Source organism: Pagrus major, chromosome 12, assembly GCF_040436345.1.
Source record: "Pagrus major chromosome 12, Pma_NU_1.0".
Taxonomy (NCBI): Eukaryota; Metazoa; Chordata; class Actinopteri; order Spariformes; family Sparidae; genus Pagrus; species Pagrus major.
Genome location: NC_133226.1, coordinates 13,471,390 through 13,494,230, shown reverse-complemented (window position 1 = coordinate 13,494,230; position 22,841 = coordinate 13,471,390). Strand labels below are relative to the sequence as shown.

The following is a 22,841-nucleotide window of genomic DNA, read 5'->3' as shown; positions in this document are numbered from 1 at the left end:
CCCCTGGAGCTGATAGGAACTGCTGAAGTGTCTTGGTCAAATGCATATTGTCCCTCCCTGCGGTTTGGATGCTCAAACCCAGGTTCTTCAGTTTGAGGTTTTCTTGGAAGCTCACTGGTAATTTCAAAACTATGAATTGTTAAATGTGTTAGCATGAAAGTCATTACAATAGAAAATGGCTGCCTGTGATGTTAAATACATATCAGTAATAAATAACCCTGTCAATGGTGACTGAATGTTCTGAAGACATGCAGAAAAGGACTGAAATTGGGCAAATTACCTTTGGTTCCTTGTTTATTCATTACAAAGTCCCAGTTAAGTGTATAAATATGTTTTATAATGAAGTGAAATAACAGTTTGTAGGTGTGAGAGGACATCCGCATTATATTTCCAGTCAAAGACAAACTTGTCAAGGTCGGGGTCGAGAACAGGTCAAGTAGTAAATGGATTCACCAGCCTTTGTGATATAAGCAAAAATCGATATAATATCGTATTGTGATGTAACTTGTGATTTACTCCCATACCTGTTTCATCTGTTCAGCCTGTTTCTCTTTCTGCTTCTTGTCTGCACTCTTCTCTGACTGGCTTGAAGAAATGCTGCGCAGGTCAGCTGGTAGTCCAAAGTATGCTGGGTTGCTTGAGAGGACAGAGTACACGTCCAGCAAACAATAGGCATCTGCCACTTGAAGGAGGTTAAGAAACGAGAGAGGAAGAATTATTGGTTTCGTCAGGGGATAACAACATAATCTGTGATATTCTATAGGGAAAAGAACCGCAGCCATCTGTCACCCTGTCATTGTCTGTCTGTAAATGCACAATACCTTACCTGCATATCTAATTTGGCTGATGCGCAGTGGCCGTTTCTCCCAGTTGGACATCTGCTCTGTCTTGTCCAGGGGCCTTCCCAGGACCTGTTGTACCAACAGACTGAGGCCTTTTTCTGCAGAGTCCTCTCCTACCAGCACCTCTTTAGGTCCATTTTGAGTCCTCTTGACCTTGCTACGCTGGATCTGGAAAAGGTATTATATATAAAAGTTAGAATTAAATGTTATTATCGAGTGTTGAATATTTATCCTATAAAAAACCCAATTCCATGGTTGCTTGATTAACTTTAAAAAATACAGAATTTGTAACGATGCAAGAACCCAGGCAATACATTTTGAACTCTAAACAGTCACTTCCAGCTCCTGTCCCGCCAAACAATCCTCTTTCAACCTGACATTTCTTGTAATTCTCAAAAATACTTCTTTGATTCCTCGCATCCTGCAACATGCAGCCTACTCCAGCAGATGGTGAAGTGACCTCATCGGTCACAGATCCATGTTGCCATTTCCACATTCCTATCCACTTCAGAGACCATGCATTCAGCTACATATATGTCAGGAAAACTGCTGGGCCACAGCTGCACTATGTACCTAAGTTATGACCATGAAACTAAACACAGAGAAGAGCAGCGCTGACTACAGTCTATAGACAGCCTAAATGTTACAATCCTCTGGTCTTGTAACTCTCGTTGAATAGGGTTCAGTGGACAAGCAACAATGCCACCACAGATGCTTGCTGAGCTAAACCAGGTAAACCTTTTCAGTTTTGGTCAGTTTTATGTATCAAAACTCACTTGCTTGCCTGAGAATTGATGCTCTAATAGTCTATTTTTTAGTGTCGCTATAGCTGCAGGATTTAATTTGTAAGTCATTTGTAAGTTATGTGAATGACAGGATCATTTTACCTTCTGGTGTATATTAAGAAGGTCGAGAATCCCCTCCATCTTCAATGGTTCCTCTAAAAACTGTTGCCAGGTGGCCGAGACACATTTCAGATCACCTGACATACCGTAACCTGAATAGGAAGAATGGAGAAATGTTTGAGACAGAAGTACAAAACAACACCTGGATTTAATCTTTGTCAGCTCTGTTGCTTACCTAGTTTAAGAACATTTCTCTCAGAGAACAAGCTCCTGATGAAACCAACAGTATCTGGGTGTTGACAGAATCCGTTTGCACAGAGGTCTAATAAGAAAACCTGGTCAATAATTGCGAGCTGTATCAGGGCAACCTTCTGAGTTGAGATACAGCCAAATGTTGGCTGCCACTCCATGTCAACTCCTATGATACCACCTTCCTAAGAAAGGTTAAAGACAGTAAACAAAAAATATTCACCATCATTACTTTCAATAGAAACCCAATTGGCCAATTATATGATTTAGACACACAACATATTTTTATTTCTTTATTTTTTCAAATCAGGCATCAAGCATACATACCTTCAGCACAATGTTTCGGCACCTCTGGAGCGCTTCGGGCGTGTTCACAAAATGAACCTTGTCCCTGGTGAGTGGAGCCTGGTAGAACTTCTGACAGTGAGATGGAGATGACATCCACTCCTCAGTTTGTGCCGAATCACTCGGACATATCTGTCTGAGCAGAGGCGAGACGTGTATTTGTGTGAGTGTGCACATAAAAAGGACAAAATAGTGGAGGGGAAAATAAAAACAAAACCTAGAGAGGATAGTAGGAATAGACAGATTATCGTATATGATTATCGTATGTCTTGAGTGTGTTTACAGGTCTTGGAGAGTACTACTGCACATGTGAAAAAAGTAGTATAAAACCTTTTGTGGCTCCAGAGGAAACTGCAAGTAATATGATAAATATATGGAGCCACCCTTTAATATCTAAAGTGTGGCTTAAGAGGCGTAAATCAAGTTAAGTCAAACTAAAAGACAACAGAGTGACGTGCACTGTGTGAGAAGGGGATGTGGTAGACAAAACCCTTGGTAAAAACTCTGAGCCTGCAAATATTCCTTTCTCAGCTTGTGTACTGCTTACCACAACTTGCTTCATCACATATGTTTATGCATATTCTGTCACTCACTGCAGATCAGGCGGAAGACTCTGCTGTGTTTCCCACACTCCAAGGGGAAGTCGATATCTGGGGATATTGTATCTCAGTGCCCACTGAGAGGCTTTCTGAAGACCACAGTTTTTTACCAACATCTCCACCAAGTTTATCTGCAGCTCAAGGTCATCAGCCACAACAAACTATATGTACATAAAAAACACAAAGAAAACATTTTTTGCATTATCTTATTAATACTGATATATACAGCATAGTGTACTGCTCACTGCCATACACAACTACAAGCAGCATCTACCTGCACATGGTCACTCCAGTTCTCCTCTGTCATGCTTTTCTGAAAGAAAAGAGAAAGACAGATTTTTATTTTTTATTTTTCAAATAATTCTGTAACTGGCTATCCTGATTGTGATAATGCATCTGCCATAGGGTGGTGTTGCTGAAATGAAAATAAACTACAATTGCAAACCTTCTTACCATTATGGGTAAATTTAATTATAAATGTCTCTACACGTTTTCTCTGTGTTTGACCGTGACAACACTGTAATCGTGCCTGCCCTGCAATATGTATTTACTGCTAAGGTCAGGAGATGTATTACTTCATCATACAATTGACTTTTTTACTCTGAAACCCACAGATATGGGTCCGCTGAAAAAAGTGTAATGATTTATTTTCTTTTTGGCCATGATCACCTTCTGTAATCAAACATCTAAAAGCAAATATCTGATCAAATGGGGGTCTGTGGTCTAATTTGTGTCAGTTTAGGGCTCCTTGATGTGAAAAAGTTCAAGAACCAGTGCTTTAGAGAACCTCAAATGCCTCCCACAGAAACTGAATCTATCCTTCACCCTAAAACCGACCGAGATTCCACTGAGATCTGTAGCCAGCTTTTACTGGCAACATTTCTGGCAGTGATTAAAGTTGACATATGTGTAACTAAACAGGAATATGAGATATCAGCAAAAAAAGCATTCAGCAAAATATTTCTAAGGTACAATTAAGCCCTGAAACACAAGTGGTTTACATACTACTGCTTCCCATATATTTCATTATTTAATGAAACCACATTAATGGTGGTCTTCAGCACTAATATTTTACACAAAATTCAGCAATCAACAATCAACACATGATAAAGAAAGCCTGAAATGTGTGTATGGTGGACACCGAACAAGAACAGACATCTTCTGTCCATCTCAAAAGTATTGACCACCAGATTTGCCATTAACTCAAACTAGCTTAATCAAAGTCAAGTTGTTGATGATTAGCCTGCTTAATTAACTGTTATATTTTGCTGTTGTGTTAATAATAAATAAATATAATAAAACAGAAAGTCCGCGGCATCACTTACTTCCAGAAACCTCGCGTACATGAGGTAACGCAGAGAGTCCAGTCTTCTCTTGTGCAGGGCATTGGGACACAGCCCTGTTTAAAAAAAACAAGAGGTCAAAATTACTTCTGCCTGAGGTGTACACACACACATGAACAGCTACACACGTGTCCAGTCACACACCTTGGTCTATGTTGAATTTCTCCATGAGGCGGAAGACTTGTTTGGTGAGCATTTTGGGCTGGATCTGGTCCATGCACTGTTTGGACAAAGAGAGGCGAGGGAACCGCCTGTGGAAACGCATAAAGACACAACCTTATGAGTTCATACAGCAGCACAATGATGCTTACACACATAGGTTCCAATTAGGGTTTTGGCAGTATGAAATGTTCATGATAGGATAACTTTATGAAAAAATATGGTTTCTCATCATCATGGTATTATACAGTTATTAGTGTCAGTTACAATGACCCTTAAAGGAATGAACACAGACACTCCTTACGTGCGTATCTCCTCCACACTGAAGTTGGGGTGGCACCATGAGTCCAGCAGTGTCACCAGTTGTTTTTCTAGATGACTGTGGCCTGTGACGAAAGACTCTGCCAATGGCAACTTATTCTGCAAGATTAGTGGTACACACACCTGCAGAGGAGGATTTGAAAACGTTTCAGATCAAACACATCTTAAGTATGCTTATGAATAAACATGTCTGCTGAAGATGTTTTGTCTCACTCACCTCCTCCATATTCAGCTCCTTCTGTAACTTCAGCTTCATGCTGAGCACTGCTGCCTATGAAAACCACAAAGTAAACAAAATAGAAAAACTTTTGTTTCAGCATTAGTTTGATTTCTGGTCAAACACCAAAAGAGGCACTCACCTCTTTGTAGCAGGTAAGAGCCTGTAACCTCACTATGTGCAGTCGGAGTGTGGCCAGATCGAGGGTATTGAGGTGGTAGATGTTTATGAGAACGTCTGCAAAGCTGGGCTGGATATCTGTTAGTAAGCTCAGGGCCCGGTGTTGGAGTGCCAATACCTGCTGCTCTGGGAGTGAGCTCAGGGTCACCTGGTGGAAGGGGACAAGTGTAAGGAAACCAAAGAAAAAAAGAATAAAAACATGAAAAACAAAAGAAGAGCCTTAACACAAGCAATAATTGTTTGAACTATTGCAACTAATCTCAAATGGGGCTGGTGGTAACATATGTGCTGATGATCGATGTACTTAAGTATTCTCTTTTTAGATGTAAGGAACCTCATGAAACTGGCTTTTACCTTGTTCACTTGACTCCATAAATGATTTAAATATTGTGCTTGAAAAAGACATTTTTAAGACCTAGTAAGTTTTTCTAAAACGTCTAGAGTGTCTGCGACTAATGGAGCTGTAACTCTGCATTTCTCAAGTTTAAAAACGTTTGTTTGGTGAATCTCGTCTACCTGCGGATGTTCCTTCAGCCATGCCTGGAATTCCATGAGGATATGATGGCCGAGGGTGTGGCTCCGACCCTTCTGTTTGCCCGGACAGCTCTCCAGGATTGTTAGCAAGGCCTCGAGAGGCTCAGTCACCTTTGAAAATCCCTGGAGGGCTGCCAAGCTTAGCTGTGAGGGCAGAGAACAGGGGAGGCAGTGCTGTGAATTCAAACTAAAGTTGTGGAGAGAGAAAGCTAGACGTATAAAACATTACAGCTTATCTTTTCATCTATTTAATCTCATTTTTATTCATTGTAGGGATGACTATTGGCACTTTAACAAAATATGAATCATTGGTAATGTGGATATAATGAATAAGTGGGTAAAGATAAGTATAAGTAGAGCAGTCTGATAAGTTCTGAGGATTGAATCATTTTATTGTAATGCAGCCTTTAGAACCAGGAACCGACAACACTCATGCCATATCGTGATATATAACAATATCCAAAATCTAAGACAATACATAGTCTCATATCATGATAACGATACAATAAAGATATTTGACTCGGCCCTACAATAAATATTATACGTTTTCTAGTAAATGACTCAAAATTGCTGGTAAAATGTGGGAACTGATTGGTGAATTTCAAGAAAAGCAGAAACAAAACATCCAGTGAAGACAAGCTAACTTCCCTCCCAGGGGCCCAGCAGACACACAGATCTGTGACCCATTTTAGGTTTCAGATAAAGACGGTAAACTCTGGCATTAGAAACTTCCTACACAAGAAAATAATATCTGTGTGAGAAAATGCTTCGCCCCGCGTCTTAATTTGTAAAACAGATGTCATCCACTCAATATCCTCCTCACACAGATCTCAAGTTCATTCAGTGCAACGCAAATTCCTTCCTTCCTACTGACAGACACTCTGGTTTCCTCATTAACACACACACACGAGCGCGCACACGCACGCACGCACACACGCGCGCGCGCACACACACACACACACACACACACACACACACACACACACACACACACACACACACACACACAAACACACACTGGTGAGCTTCATTTAAACATGCCGGTATCCAAGCTCTCTCTCTCTCGTGTTCCTTCCTGTGCTTCTCGCAGACACACAAAGATTCCATCTCTCTACCTTTGTAAACACACACACACACACACACACACACACACACACACACTCAATATTGCATGTATGGAATTGACACACGCTGTGAAAGTGACTCTCACCATCTGAAGATCTTTCCGGTTCCAGTGTTCGAAGAGATCGTCTCTCAGCACGGCAGGGTCAAGACCTGGGGGGATCACACACACACACACACACACACATTTAGATGAGGTGGGGTTTCACTCTGACCTTTGACCTCTATCAACCTGTCAAGGAATCACACCTATTGGCCCTTTTAGCAGTTTTTTAAAAATGTTTTAACATTTGAGGCAGCTCATATCTTGCTCAGCTTCCAAGCTATGTGCTTGTGTTTTACCCACATTGGTTTGGACCAATCATCGCCCTATGAGGAACCACGGTCAACTACAGGTGTGGTTCAGATGTAACAACCAGTGAGAGAAGCGACTGTCGTTTGAAAAGAAAAATGGCGGATCCTCAAAAGGTTATCATAGATGCTGCTGTAGCATCAGTTATATCAGAACTGGAAAGTTTATTTCATTGAAAGAAGAGCAAAGAAAAGGTGTTTGTCTTTGATTTACCAACTGGCTCTCCTACTATCAATCTGATTGGTTGAAGTGTGCCTGTGATAGACAGATGGGTTGTCCAATAACCTGCTAAGTATTTTTTGAAAATACCTGCCCTTTTCAAAACATTTCCCAAGAACTATTTCCCAGATGGTTCAGTGTAACCTCCTGGCGCATTAGGTTATCCAATGACAAGACATCTATTATTTCCAGTTAGCTCAACTGTCCGCTTAGACTAATGTCGTCCATAACTTTGGTGCAGGTCATAAAAACAATTCTGAAAACCGCAATGCTGATTTGCCCTTGCTCCTCAGTATTAGTCATGATAATAAAAGGTCAAATTTGTTGCCAAACGGTCTTGAAATACCATGTTTTGTGTCCAACCTAAATCTTAGCTTATAAGTAATGTGATCTGCTGGAAATATTGTTCGTTAAAACAGGCATAGCTGAGCAGCCATAACGTCAAATATTATTTCTTTAACAGGCATGGCCGAGCAGCCATAACATCGGATTAACAGCTGAGGCTGGTTGGACAGTAGAGGAACCCGGCATTAGCTCTGCATTCCAGCTGAATCTGCAGCCAAAATACTCTAGAGACGACTCTCAGGGCCCTTTTTTTTGGAAGGCCGGGGTTGATAAAAGGGCCTAGAAACAAGAGGAGATGTAAGCATGCATGTGTGTGTCACGTTTTGTGTCTATCTGCCTGTGCGTGTGTTCCACTGAGCCTTCCCGAAAGCTTCCCTCTCTGTCGCTCATGCTGTGTGGGCTACACCGTACCTGCCCCCCTCCCTCCCTCCTTCCCTCCCTCCTTCCCAGGGCTAGTTTTCCTGTTCCCCTCTCCCTCCCCTGCAGCAGCCTCTCTCGATTTTGTCTCGGATTTCCCCAGGAAAGGGCTATGCGGTGGTCATGGTGTAAAAAATACAACCTTCCTGATGCATAGCCTGGGAAAGCAGACCAAAAGGCCTCTCCCTCTCTACGTGTTGGCCTCTTTCTTTACTGCATCTCTCATGGCCTGATACTTTTAGTCTCTTTTATCTTCCCTCTTAAACATTATCTTTTGGTGCCTGAGTCTGTGACTTGGTTCTGTGTTTTTATTTTAGATAATGCTAGTCGCGCTAAGCCAGCATTTTTGCATGTTCTGGCTCACTGAGTTAAATCATGCATGCTCTACATTATTGCCAATCACTTTCCAAAGTATAAAATAGTTTCTGATTTTTGTAAATGCAATTCCCTCTCCAGACAATCCAACTAAATGACTACAATGTCTGCTTTTATGTTTTGTGAAAGATGCTTAATTCTCATATGGTAAAACAGCTTTTCAAATCAACCTACACTTCATTGTCTCACCATGATGCCACAGCGTTGACAGCAACATTACAGCATGCTATGAAAAACAGCAAAGCACACTGGATATGTAGTAAATGGGCTAAGAGTAAATGGGCTAAGAAGTCTAAGAATACTGCTCTGGTCCGTTGAAAGGTCCTTGAATTTCAAGCATTTGAATAGCTACAGAGTTTCCTTTGCTGTTCTCCATGGTTCTCTGCTGTTACACACCCCACTCCAGCCCATTCATCCCACTGACGGACATGCGTACGTGCACAGAGACTCACACAAACACAAATAGCACAAGCCCACTTCACTTCAGTCTCACTGTTTGTGTGAGGAGAGGAGAGGACAGAGAAGGAGAGAGGAGAGGAGAGGAATGTGGAGCATGTCGCCTCTTTATAGTCCTGGCTTGTGGGTGAATGACAGAGCTGGAGGCTCCACATTCACTACAACATAATAACCTCCATCACCACATACAAATACACATGGACACACATACAGAACATGCACTCATTCACCTCTGGGATCTGTATTTTTTGGCACCAGATAACTTAAATGATGAGAAAATACTGCATTTTACACTTAGTTGATTTTAAAGTAATCAGACACTATTTAACCTCCCCACTCTTACAGAAGAATAAAAGTCGTACTTAAATTTAAGTGAAATTAGACAGAGATTACAATCCACAGGCAGGTCTAACTGCCTGTTGCCAGGCAGCTGCCAAAATAAAGGAAACACAAAGATCAAGTGTCTAAATGGGGCATTTGGTGTCACTACAGCCACCAGAACAGCTTCAGTGTGACTTGGCAGAGGTTCTGCGAGTGGCTCAACTCCGCTGGAAGGACGCCACGACATTCTTCGACAAGCACTTCTCTCCTTTTGTATTTTGTTGTAGGTGCTGGAAAAACTTTTCAACAGGTGCCATTAGAGAATCTTGAAAACGAGGAGAGTGCAAGCACTTGCAGAATTAGATGCCTTTTAAAGCAGCGTTTGCATGTTAAATCACCTCTCAAGAATTGACCCACTACAACTTGATCTCTATCCAAATGGAGTCTGACACATACGTTCAGGCTCTACAATGAGGGAAAAAAATGATGCTGATATCACTGTAGACTCTATAAGCTCTTTGTCTTCAGCCAACTAATGTTGCCAAGAAGCATGTGTAAACAAAGCATAAAATCAGAGATGACTCAAAGTTAGTCAGTGTGCTGTGGCAACACACTTATCTACACAATAATAGGTAATTCCTTAAAGGAGAAGGTCACCCAAAAATGAAAATTCTGTCATTACGTAATGTCTGACTGAAAGTCGGGAGAAGTTTTATGCTCCACAAAACATTTCTAGAGTCCCCATCTACTTCAGTTGTTTACGAAACTGCTGCTATGCTGTTTTGATGCGAAGCTCCAGTAATGTTTTGTGGACTATGAAACTTTACTTGACTCTCCGTCAGCATGAGGATGAGTACATAATAACTTTTCATTTTAGGATGAACTCATCCTTTCAATAAAATGTTTAAGCTGAACAAGTGCTGAAACTGTTGGCTGGGATTTAAAATGTATACATATATGTATGTATCTATACACGCCTTATAACCACTTTTTAAAAGCTATGTTACGTGACATGAAATGACATCAGACGTAGTGTATATTTCAACTACAGATATTTCTCAGCTGTGCCTCGTACCTTTGGAGTGTGCATACCCATCATCATCACACCACAATTAACCCCAATGTTTGTTGTTTCTATATTAAATATTGAAAGAGAGCTCTGTGTTGTAAAACTGTGATACGCACCCACTGCCTCCGGAGTAGTATGGCTCATTTCTGTCCACAGGATGGTGTGCTGCTGGCACTCTGTTGGGGAAGGCACACAGAACAACACGTTGCTATAAATAAGACGTCTCCACCACAATTGCTCAAATATATTACTGTCACAGAATTTTACAGTACTCATTTGCAATATATGTCATTATGGCACATAGTTATATGATGAAGCAACTACACTGAGCTAAATGCCAGAGAAACCAATTATAATCAATTATTTTAGGCTGAAAGTTTGCAGCATCTTGAACTATGATGTCAATAAGCATCAAAAGAAGCAAAAAAACAAAAACAAAAACGGAAGTGAATATCAAACCAAAAGAAAAATGTAACATGATTATGAACATGTTTTGCTGATATTATCATTCCTGCCCACACACACACACACACATAAACCTGTGGGAACAGCAGCCTGAGAAAGGGCAAGGTGCCAGCTGGCTATGAGACTTGATTTCAGCCTGAGGATGTTTTTTTAGGCATGAAGTCTGGTTGTTTCTCCCTGTCTGAATGTCTGCAGGCTCTAGAGGCGGGCTTTAGCGTTCAGCACCGTCCACGAAACAGCAGCACTCTTTCGGGGAATGGAGACGGAAGAGAAGAGCCCTGTGGCACCTGCAGTCAGGTGTTTTTATTATCTTTTACCGCCACCTAGTGGTGGCACGACGCTTCCTACTTCCTCGTTGCTTCATCTCACACTTTCTGTTAGCAAACATTAGCTTGTCCTGCACAGGAAAATCAAGCACACACTCTGATGACACCCGTCCGTGTGTTTATATTATACTTGCTCGAGTGTTTGTGTTGTAAGGGCCAACTTAAAGACACAACAATGTTTGTAGTTTTGCCAGTACCGTTATACTGGTAAGCTCGTGACTCACTTCGGCTAGCTTAAAACTCAGTGCTAGGTTCTCATGTTGGGCCCCAATACACAGTCAGCTTACTTCTTAGTGTGTTGACGAACAAGGTATATATAATTAAAATAATGTAACGTTACGGTATCGATGTGAATGGACTCACCATGTGCTATTTGCTTCCAGTTAGCTATCGTCAGGTAGTCTACCTAGCTAGTTGCAATTGAGTGTAATAGTGGACAGATAAGAGCGAAGTTTTGCCCTGCGTAACACCTGTCAGGCAGCTTTTGCGCTCACACTGTATGAGGTTAAAAACGCAAGAACGTACAGATTTAAAACCCTGAATTATGTAATTTCTCTAACAGGAAACAGAATTTTCCACAATCTCCGATGTTTGATTGATGGCGTTTATCCAGAGTGATGTACACGCTATAAGTAAAGCTGCCTTCAATGCTAGAAGTAGGGCAAATAAATACCCTCGTCCATTCGCGGTCTACTTCCGTGGAGGCTGTCATACAAAGTCCAAAGCGCACTGTTGCCACCTTCTGGTCAAAGAACGCATAGCACACAACACGTTTTAACATTTTTCAACACATTTCTGTTGGATTAGTTGTTGTTTATTCACACAAACAAAAATAAAAGTGAAAAATACAGTTTAAGAAACATCTTAAATAAACAAAAACATAAACAAAAATACTTACATGTAGGTTCAAAACCACAAACCATGAAAACACTTTTTAAAAACACTGTACACCACAGTATACACTTTATTTTCCATGCTGGTATAATAACTCTTTGGCACGTTAAAGACAGAGGTCTATCAAATAGTGAGAGTAATGAATTCTCTTGTAGGTATCACTTGTTTAATAATTGTGGTACATTATATATTTGCAGTATTGTATTTGAATAATGACATGCCCAAATAAGCTAATAATCCAACATTTTATCTTTTTTTTATTTCTATATTCGACTTAACTACCCTGTGTCCATTCCTTACAGCCAGTAATGGACCGTAAGTAAGCGCATTTATTCAAGTACTGTATTTCAGAACAATTTTGAGGTACTTGTACTTTACATGAGTATTTCCATTTTCTGGTACTTTATATTTCCACTCCACTACATTTTGGAGGCAAATGTTGTACTTTTTACTCCACTGCATTTATTTGATAATTGTAGTTACTAGTAACATTGCAGATTTCAGTCTGCTACAGGAGCACATTTTTAAATGCATCTATTTTATCAGCAATAAAAATAAAAACACACTAATTCTGACATCAGAGAAATGCTGAATGTCGAATCCAATAATCAGTTAACCCATTTAGATATATACACACATGTAAATATATGTATAATTTACTTTTACTTCTTCTTTTGATACTTACAGTATCTGATAGATCATTTATTGCCAGAAAATTACTCTTGATACTTCAGTAGGCTACATTTACTGTCAGATACTTTAAGACTTTCACTTTTATTGAAGTCATATTTTAACACAACATCTTTACTTTTCCTCAAGCATGACTTTGGGCTCTTTACAGAACCCTGCACGAACTGAACAGAACTCTGGAGAAACGCTTGAGAAGGTGTCACGTGGTCAGTGTTGTTTACCACGTGCTCTGCGTGTCACCTCTTAAAACGACGCAGCCGCGGTCCAGACTGCTCCTCACAGCCAGTGACTGTAGTTACTGTAGACATCACAACGCTGTTATTTACAGGAGCTGAGCTCCCCGTCGTGGTGCATCATATTCCTCCTTCAGCTCTGCTGACTTCTCAGACTGCTATTTAGATCAAACATAACTCTGACAGACAGTTTATCACAGAGAGCAACACTGTTACTGATTCTTCCAGCACGGCTAGCACTAGCTAGCAGAGCTAGCCAGCTAACGTTAGTTGCTTAGCAGTTATGGAGTGGCTGGGCATCGGAGCTTCAATTTACCCTGATGAGGAGTCTAACAGTGACCCATCTTCAACAGCCAGGGGCTCCAGTCCTATTTATCCTCACCAGCAGGTAATGCACTCATGCTAGTGGTTGGGATGTTAGCGGAAGGTTACTTGGCAGCACAGATAACGGGTTGGTATGGGAAGCATGCTAACTAACTAAGCTAACTTAAACCAGTTTGGGACTCGTTGGAGTTCATACCGAGTTCCTTCACAGTCAGCAACGAACAGGCTAATAGTTATTTGTTTTCCAATAGTATTACATTTCACACTTCTACCTTCGCTGTCGTGTCATTATCTTAAAAGTTAGCATGAACAACTTTCATGCTGGCACAACACCAACTCCCAGGCTGCATGCATGCTAGATTGAAGGCTGACCTGATGCGAACCCAGAGTTGCGTAATAAAGCTAGTTATATTCTACATAAACGTGTGGTCATATGGTGAACAGATCACTCGCAGTTTCATCGTCCTGCCTCACTGCTAAAATCTGCGTCAGAGGGAGACCATCCAGAGGAGGAGGAGGAGTGGTGAGATCAGAGGCCACAACAAGACATGAAGCAGCAGCTCACTTTCCTTTCCCCCCAGGTCCTCCTCCATATTGTCAGACACTGGCAGCTGTGTGCGATGTCTGCCTAGAAAAGGCATTTTGCTGTCTGGGTAGCCATGGACATGATGGAAACAAGCATTTACTTATTTTTAGCCCTCTCGCCCCACCCTGTACCAAATACAGCACGGTTGTGGTCATGAGAGCTCAAAAGCCAATGGCCTACATTTAGTTTGTGATTCAGAGGCAGTCTGTAGGTGTCAGCTGTTCCTTCCTGTAGCAGAGCCAATCCTCTCTCCTCCCTGTAGGCCACTTTTGCATCAGCGATCTAAACTTGACACTGACAGATTGTGTTTAAACAAATTGGATCAATGTGTACGTTATATAAGAGAATTTGCTGTTAACTGTACAGTATATTTCTTTTCTCTTTTCTTCCACTGATCCAGTCACCATCATCGCACCCTTGTGATTGCGCCATGGAGTCACTGTGCCAGAGCCAGCAGCGCTGTGTGAAGGCCTCCATCGTCTCCAGCTGGAGACTGGCTGAAGCCCAGGACCAGCTGTGTTCTCTAGGCGTCCACAGCTCAGAGTCCCTGGAGCAGGAGCGTGCTCGGACTCGGGCCTGCCCCACAGAACTCTCACACACGGAGGAGGAGTGGCGCCGCAAGGAGAGCATGCTGGGAGGTCAGGAGCCGAGCCGCAGTCCTGTGCTCGGAGCAGTCGGGAGTTGGGACGTTTTTGATAAGGTATACGATTATTGTTTGTGTGTACCTGCTGTCCACTGACCATGTAGTTACGCCATCAACACCTTGTTAATGTCTTCTCTCTCCTCCAGAGTATCATCAATGTCCAAAATAAACAAGCAGAAATGGATCAGGACAAGTGCAAGACGTTTCTCCAAAAGTACGAGCAAGAGCTCAGGCATTTTGGTAAGTCAGATGCTAAACAATAAGAGTTGTCACTCAGATTGATAATAAAAACAGCTGTGTGTAGCTTGTTTTTGATGAAGTGTCATTATTTAACTTCAGGTTTAGGCAGGATTTCTCCTCCGGTTTCACCAGAAATAATTCTGTTATTTAATTTTCATGTGCATTTGTGAAGGATTATGTTAAGTTTTAATTGCAGTCGGTGTTTTATCCAAATTATCAGTACTTTGAATGTAAATACATCTTAAATTATTGCAGAGAAAAAATGGCCAGCAAGGCAGTTTGTACTGCATTTGAGTTGTGCAGAGGAGTCCATGTTACAGTTCTTTTCACTTTAACAAAAACTATGGATTGATTACGATGAATTGCCTTACTCAGTCTTAAAATATAGGGGCGCATTGGGAAACACTCTGAACATGCATGGAAAATACTGGCCGGATTATTTTAAATGTTGCCATGAGAAATAAGACACTGCCAGTCAACCAGCTGCAATAATTACTAACTTCTCATAAGGTGTTTTTAGTTATGAGTGAGGTAAAAAGGTAAACTTGGTGAGCTTTCACTGCCAAGTGATGCAAAACTCTCATTCTTTTGTGTGCTGTAAATATTTCTAAAATCTACTTAATCAACACTGTAACATTCTCATAAAAAGCAAACAACTTGGTTTTCTTTGACAGTTTCATACACAAATCACCCATTTGGTGCTTTTTATGTCTTGAACACATGAACTGATGTGCTTTTTATCCAATTGTCAGGTATGTTGCACAGATGGGACGACAGTCAGCGATTCCTCGCAGACATGCCTCAGCTCATCTGTGAGGAAACAGCCAACTACTTAATTCTGTGGTGCATGAGACTGCAGCAAGAAGGGGTAATGTACTGAAAGGATAAGGCTGGTCTTATTCGATCTTTTTAGTATCTACGACAAAGTAGACCATTTCTATTCCACAAAGCATAAAAACACATAGCAAAACATGCAATATAACATAAAAACATACAGCAGTTATATATGCAATGTTAAGAATTGTCGCAGGTTGTTTAAGGTCCTTCTGAAGCAGACTTTTGAGCGTCCACTGTAACCCCACAGGGCCTATAAATGACTTAATGGTTTGTAATCAATTCAGACACGGACACAAAATCATTGTCATATTTTGTGTCCTGCAGAAAGAAGCACTGATGGAGCAGGTAGCGCACCAAGCTGTAGTCATGCAGTTCATCCTGGAGATGGCGTCGAACTCTCAGCAGGATCCTCGAGGCTGCTTCAGACAGTTCTTCCACAAAGCCAAAGTAAGACACACATCTGATTAATACCATATGTGCATACAACAGAATGAGAGTCAACAGCTCATTCCTACAGTGTATGCTCATATAGTACACTTGGATTTTCCATTTCAAAGATAGTGTCAGCCGGATGTTCCCTTTCAGCCATGTTGTGCTCTTTCCTCATATTGTCTTTGTTGCTGCGTAGGACGGACAAGACGTCTACTTAGAAGTCTTCCAAACAGAGCTTGAGGCCTTCAAACACAGAGTGAAAGACTACGCAGTCAAGTGTAGAGGTGATACAGTTAACGAGATTGAACAACGAAACACTGGCACAAACTGCAGACTTGACCCCAAAGAAGCCCTGGACACAGTAAGTTTCCCTTCACTCTTTCTCCCACTGCTCCAGGCTGTTGTTGCAGTTACCTCACACAGCTGTAAGATGGCACCATTGAGCTATTGTATATTAGGAAACTTCAGTTGGATGTTGGATTTCAAATCACAGCACTTAGGATGTTATTTTTGTGATATCATTGTCACAAAATATACAAATGACCTTTTTCACATTTGCTTGCTTATGCTCAGTGTCATTATTCATGAATGGTGACAGAACAACAATGCAGCTGGCATTAGGAAAACATGAATTAAACCACATAGTGATCAAGCACTGATTTGCCACTGATCTGGGGGCTTTTGTCAGCTGTTTAGTATCACCTGTCTCAGTCAAATGTGCTGTCTGGGAATGTGATGTCCCAAGCTAGATAACATAGCAGCAGGTATCACATTTTCCACTGCAGTGGACAGTTTTACAGCACCATAGTAGATATTGTCTCTTTTCTTTCCCCTGTAGTAAAAATCCTTTTGTCTCAAACTTAGATTAAATTCCAAGGAAATGCAAATCAAGTCAAAATCTCACCTTAAATGAATGAGCTACATAACGGAAGATTTTCTTTATTCCTGCTGAACATGCAAATATTAAGTCTGAATATACTGCATTAATATAATGTTGTCCATTGAAATCACTTCTACTTGATCCTTTCTTGTTATTTGAAAAAATATAGAAACTGTTGGAGGATTGAACAACATATGGAAGATTGAAACGGCTAAAATAAAATAAAGAAATGGTTAAATAAATGAATATGTACAGAAGTCCTAAAGGGCCATGCATTCATACATTTTATTTCCTCCGTTTTCCCGTGATAACGAGTTAATTTCATTTGTTTTCTCGAGATCTCGAGTTATTATCTCGAAATAACAACTGCCGTTTTCCCGAGATAACGATATAATTAATTTGAGATCTCGAGATAATGACTGTGATATGATGGGCCTTAGATTATGGAGACGCCCGGGACCTCGTAGCTGGTCAGCTATGTAGTTAACGACGACATCAGGCTCACTTAGATTGCGCCGCCGATATAGCTGAAGTCTTGCTAACCGTCTTTTTAGATTATGCACACTAATGTGTATATTATCTGTAATAGCAAGGCATAATGCTATTTCAGCCTGTGTCAGGCCTTGATTGAAAAGATATGTGACGCGGTGATCGATATGCTCCTGCTCCTCTGACATTGCTACACTGAATGATGTTTCCTGCAATGATTTAATATACTACACTATCCTTTTGTTTTCTCAAGATCTCAAATTAATTATATCATTATCTCGGGAAAACAAAGTTTCGTTATCTCGAGAAAATTATCCCGTTATCTCGGGAAAACGGCAGTTGTTATTTCGAGATAATAACTCGAGATCTCGAGAAAAATACATTTTATTTCCACCGTTTTCCCGTGATAACGGGTTATTTTCATTAGTTTTCTCGAGTTATTATCTCGAAATAACAACTGCCGTTTTTCCGAGATAACTGGATAATTTTCTCGAGATCTCGAGATAACGAAACTTTGTTTTCCTGAGATAACGAGTTAATTTCATTACTTTTCTCGAGATCTCGAGTTATTATCTCGAAATAACAACTGAAATGAAATTAACTCGTTATCTCAGGAAAACAAAGTTTCATTATCTCGAGATCTCGAGAAAATTATCCAGTTATCTCGGAAAACCGGCAGTTGTTATTTCGAGATAATAACTCGAGATCTCGAGAAAAGTAATGAAATTAACTTGTTATCTCGGGAAATTAAAGTTTCGTTATCTCGAGATCTCGAGAAAATTATCCAGTTATCTCGGAAAAACGGCAGTTGTTATTTCGAGATAATAACTCGAGATCTCGAGAAAATTATCCAGTTATCTCGGAAAAATGGCAGTTGTTATTTCGAGATAATATCTCGAAAAAAAGAAATGAAAATAATTCGTTATCACGGGAAAACGGAGGAAATAAAATGTATGAATGCATGGCCCTTTAGGGCTTCCGTAAATATGCCATTAAATGCACCAAATACAGTAAATACACCAATCAGTGAGTTCATATTGTTATAGAACTAAAGGGTTAACCCAGACAAGTGGATTGTGTCTGAAACATTAAGACAATTGATGTAATTATAATCAAATTGTGTTTTTTGGTGCTGATATACATATAATAGTGTAACAAATGTATCATTATTTATCCAAATAGTCCTAAGTCCCAAAAAATGGATAACATCCTCACCTCTGCCATCAGTCTATGTTTGTCCCTTTCCTTTAATCATTGTGTCGGCAGCTCAGGTAAATTCCCACCCAAGAGATCATTATTTTACATCATTATGTTTCCTAGACACACGAATGGAGCTTTACCAGCTCTGCCAAGAAAACTCTCTGGAGCCCTGAGTTGTCTGCCTCTTACACAATTAAAAGCCTTTATTGTCCATGACATTGTAAATGATTAACAGGCATGGAAGAGATTTTTTTATTTGAGGGCAGTATTTCTATATTCAGATGAAGAGTGTGGAAATTGCCAAATGGCCTCTCTAGTAAACGTAATCTTTGTAGTTTGAAAGCCTTTTGTGACTGGGAGAGAATGAGGCCTCCTCCCCCATGTTGGCCCCACAGCCTGACCTGCTGCCAAAAATCTACTCAGAGGGAAGAAAAAACATCCTCCTCTTGTCCCACAGAGGAAAGATGGCTACCCAGGAATGCGATGGAGCCTGTTAAAACTGAAGCTTTTCTCTCCTAGTCTTGCTTTTGGATTTCAGATCAGTGCATTGGATGTTTAAGAGGCAGAGTGCAGTTACATAACCATTATAATCCTCTAACTAGGCAACAGTAGCTTAATCCCCTTAAGTCTCTCCTCGCTCTGTTTAAACCTATTTTTTTATTTAGGTTTGTGCATGACAATCCTCACCTTTGACTGTTTTTTTTGGCTATCTTTGGACACCTCCTCTCTGTCTCCCCCTCCACTAGGTGGCAGAGTATCCTATGAAGCGCTGTATAGAGGCCGGTTTGTGGACAAGCACAGGAAGGTGGACAAAGGATGACACCACAGAAACAGACGATATACGCATGATGGAGACCTCCTAGGGATTGTAGGACCGGCCCCTGCTTTTCTTCCACCTCCATCGTCTCCTCTTTTTAGGAACTACCTGAGTTTTAAGCCCCCTTTACTCAGTAGAGCAGGCTTAACAACACCAGAGCGGAGCAGAAATGACCAGAGAAATGATCAATTGTTGCGCTGCAATTTTCAGAGGAGAACCTGCAGGAAATTATGCTTCGCTGATGACAAACGTTTCTCAGATTTGTCGATATATACCACTGTGGTCGGCTTCTGGCAGAGTAGGTTCCTGCGGTGTCTCTTCCCGGCTAAATGCACGCGTTGTGCCCTAAGCCTGGTTTTACAGATGGAGTTCTTGTAACCTTCAAGCTGGTTCTTCTGAAAATGAGAAAGTGAAAACAAAACAAACTGACAAATTAAGTCCTGACAACACAAAGAATACTAAACCTGTAAAGTATTTGGGCTAAAGTCAGTTAGCTACCATATCCCATGCCTGACGTAGGACTGATCTGAGGAGTAATTATAGCTGCTTAGAATGAATCATGTCGGGTGTAAGAGAAGCATGACTGACAGAACGTGGATGAACATTTATATAGAAAGTATTGTCAACTGAAGGTCTGTCATTCTGTGCATGGCATTTATAATGGCAAAGTGTCTTGAAGCAAAATTTAAAACCACCTGATCATTTGTCTACGGCTAGCACTTCAACTGAGGTTTAAAGTTAGACTAGCCGAGAAGTCTAAAAGTATGAACACACTCAAAAATGAGCACAATTTAATACATAAGGTCAAACAGCGTCCCAAAAAATAATGTGTGTGTTGCAACAGTAAACTGTCATTGTTAACATTAGTAACAGATGCTTGTTTTTTGATGAAACAACATTTGGCTGGGAAGTATGGTGGCCAAACTCGTGCAAACAGACAAAACACGAGCAAAACAACAACAGTTTAAGCAACTAGTCGTGCACATCTCTAGCATACAGTAACTGCTGTAAAAAAAAAAAGAGAGAAGTAGGTTGATCAGCAGGAGTGAACTGTTGAGTAATTCAGTTTCAGCTGCACTTGACAGAGCAGTTTGTCTGTTTTAGTGGCGTGATGTTTGAATGTAACCAATACAGAGAGCACACCAGTTGTGCTCACTTGGATTTAGGGCTGCACCTAACTATTATTTCACATTTGATTAAATCTGACAGTTATTTTCATGAATAACGAATATTTTTTTAGTCTGTAAAAAGTCAAAAAAGGTGAAAAATACTCTTCCCAGAACCTAAAGTGACATCTTCAAGTTGCTTTTTCTTCCCCAACACTTCACTTTTACTCGGGTTTTGTCATACATTAGTGTCATTACCTGATGGTCGCCATTCCTTGTTGTGCCATCAAACACAGCCTCCTTTACAAGCATAACAAGAGAGTTCTGATGTCAATACAATTGATTAGTTATGTTACAGTGCTGCTTTTACAAATGCAGAATAGGAGCTTATATACACTTAAAGACATTTGATGTCATTTGTGCATCTCTTGAAAGGCAAGACAAGAGTGGTTTTAATAAAGACACAGCCCATACAAAAGTCAAAAACACATATTTATCCTTTTACCTGTAGTGCTGTTTATCCATCTCAATTGTTTCAGTGTGAGTTACAGAGTTTTGGAGATATCGGAGGTAGAGATGTCTGACTTCTCAAGTATAACAAAACTAAATGGCACTCGACATGTGGTGGTCAAAGCACCGAGGAAATACATTTTTAAAAACTCAACAGCAATGTCTCTTTCCAGAAATGATGACCTGGTTACTCAAGATGATCCACAGAGCTTGCTGTGAGCAGTTTCATGTTGGATTTCTGGAAAGAGTTATAGATGAGTTATTGGGTGAACTGTCCCTTTTAAGTATTCTGAGTGTTGTCTGGAGAAACTTATGGGAGCAAGTAAAGGTCGCAAGTAATCTGACTACCTCCTTTACATCTACATTAACATGCATCTTTTACCAGATTTTATCTAGCGTCCCAGTCTGCAGACAAACATGAAATTCATTCAATATACACAATAAAGTCAAATGACTTTCCACATACACAACGCAGGATGACAATAATTGTTGTTGTGCACGTGGCTGCATTGGCTCGTATTGTCCTCTTCTGTGACAGAAACAATCAGTATAACAGTAGCCAGCTGCTTATTTATTTAAGCAGCTTGACATAAGACAAAGCCGAATAATGAGCTTAAGACAGTAGTGCTCGCTTTTCAGTATGTGACAATAATTACTCACTATTTATTGCATGACAAAGCACTCTGCTTTCAATGCAAACGTGGGATTTAGACAGGCAGTCAGCCCAGTTTTATGAGGACATTTAACACAATCCTAGTGTTCATTGGAAAGGTATTCTCTGAGTGTAAGAGGCATGGTAATGTAAGGTGTAAAGAGGGTGCTGCGCTTGTCAGTTTAGTTTGTTATTAATCCCTTGGGATTCATGTGATCATGGAGTTTGAATCACTTCCTCTTTCCAACATGAGGTTTACCGGGCCTGCGTTGCCTTTTGTGTATTCATTGTTTCAGGTTCAGTGATGGGCCGGTGTTAAACTAGCTTGCATTTTCTTTACCAGCTTGCCATCTGTACCCAGCCACTAAAGCAGAGTCACAACCGCCAGTTTCCTCACACAAGTGCTCTGTGCAGACTGTTGTCGGTATTTGTTACAGTTCTCGATTCTGTGACCTCCACCTGAGAAAAGGCTAAAGAGCACTGATATGGAGGGGAGGGAAAAAAAGGGCTGAGCTCACTACAATGACTTTTATTGTTTATCTGTATGCAGAAAGGAACTCTGCATCTGAATGTGTCCTGCACTTTACATTTGTCTCGAGGTGGAATGATTCAAGCACTTGACTTTATTCTTCTTCCCAGTCACCAAGACTTTTTTATTTTACGAGCAGGCTTCTTCAGCTGAGCTCCTGTTTTGAACGGTGTGACATTTTTGCTTTGTTTCACGGTGGTATTCTGTTGTTTGCTGACTTTTTTTTGTCACTTTTTTTGTGTTCGAGGTTTGTGCCAGATTCATTAGGCTTCCAATTAACTGTCCCCCTGATAATAACATTCTTTATTTAACAAGCCAAAATCAGTGTGAACATCTGCTCAGTGACATGATCAGTAAGACTTTAACTGCAGACTGTGGAATTAAAGATGCCATGTGATGCATTAAAGTACAACAAGTGTTTATGACTTGAAGCTACTGTGTGATCCATTGATGATACGGCCGTGCACGTTGTCTCATCTCACTATTCGTTTTATCACAGGTTTTTTGTCGACTTTACACACAGGACTGGTGTAAACATTAACAGAGGTATTGTTAGCAATGAAGCTAAAACTGTGCTTTTAAATGTGTTTGTTCCTATCTTTTTTTTTCCCACAGTGACAAATCACCTATGCAAAAATAATTATGACTTCAGCTGTTGTACTGAACCTGTGGCCAGTG

The 22,841-nt window shown here is 40.6% G+C and overlaps 2 protein-coding genes across 2 annotated transcripts in view; one reads left to right on the top strand and one right to left on the bottom strand.

Moving 5' to 3' along the window:
* exd3 (exonuclease 3'-5' domain containing 3) overlaps positions 1–11,745 on the bottom strand; it is a 42,026-nt gene extending 30,281 nt beyond the window's left edge. The window contains exons 1-16 of the mRNA XM_073478689.1: positions 11,465–11,745; positions 10,427–10,486; positions 6,845–6,909; positions 5,617–5,778; positions 5,063–5,248; positions 4,921–4,974; positions 4,687–4,826; positions 4,368–4,474; positions 4,206–4,279; positions 3,155–3,193; positions 2,875–3,041; positions 2,264–2,417; positions 1,923–2,121; positions 1,730–1,839; positions 827–1,010; positions 525–682 (exon numbers count right to left, since the gene is read on the bottom strand). Coding sequence (XP_073334790.1) covers positions 525–682; positions 827–1,010; positions 1,730–1,839; positions 1,923–2,121; positions 2,264–2,417; positions 2,875–3,041; positions 3,155–3,193; positions 4,206–4,279; positions 4,368–4,474; positions 4,687–4,826; positions 4,921–4,974; positions 5,063–5,248; positions 5,617–5,778; positions 6,845–6,909; positions 10,427–10,454 — 1,827 coding nt within the window. The 5' untranslated portion in view covers positions 10,455–10,486; positions 11,465–11,745. The remainder of the gene's footprint in view (positions 1–524; positions 683–826; positions 1,011–1,729; positions 1,840–1,922; positions 2,122–2,263; positions 2,418–2,874; positions 3,042–3,154; positions 3,194–4,205; positions 4,280–4,367; positions 4,475–4,686; positions 4,827–4,920; positions 4,975–5,062; positions 5,249–5,616; positions 5,779–6,844; positions 6,910–10,426; positions 10,487–11,464) is intronic.
* Positions 11,746–13,001: 1,256 nt separating this feature from the next.
* Positions 13,002–22,594, top strand: cdc37l1 (cell division cycle 37-like 1). The gene is made up of 7 exons (XM_073478498.1): positions 13,002–13,306; positions 14,229–14,528; positions 14,618–14,711; positions 15,464–15,579; positions 15,873–15,995; positions 16,177–16,341; positions 19,296–22,594. Exons 1-7 carry the CDS (start codon positions 13,202–13,204, stop codon positions 19,410–19,412), a joined length of 1,020 nt encoding a protein of 339 aa, XP_073334599.1. The 5' UTR covers positions 13,002–13,201; the 3' UTR covers positions 19,413–22,594.
* Positions 22,595–22,841: the final 247 nt, after the last annotated feature.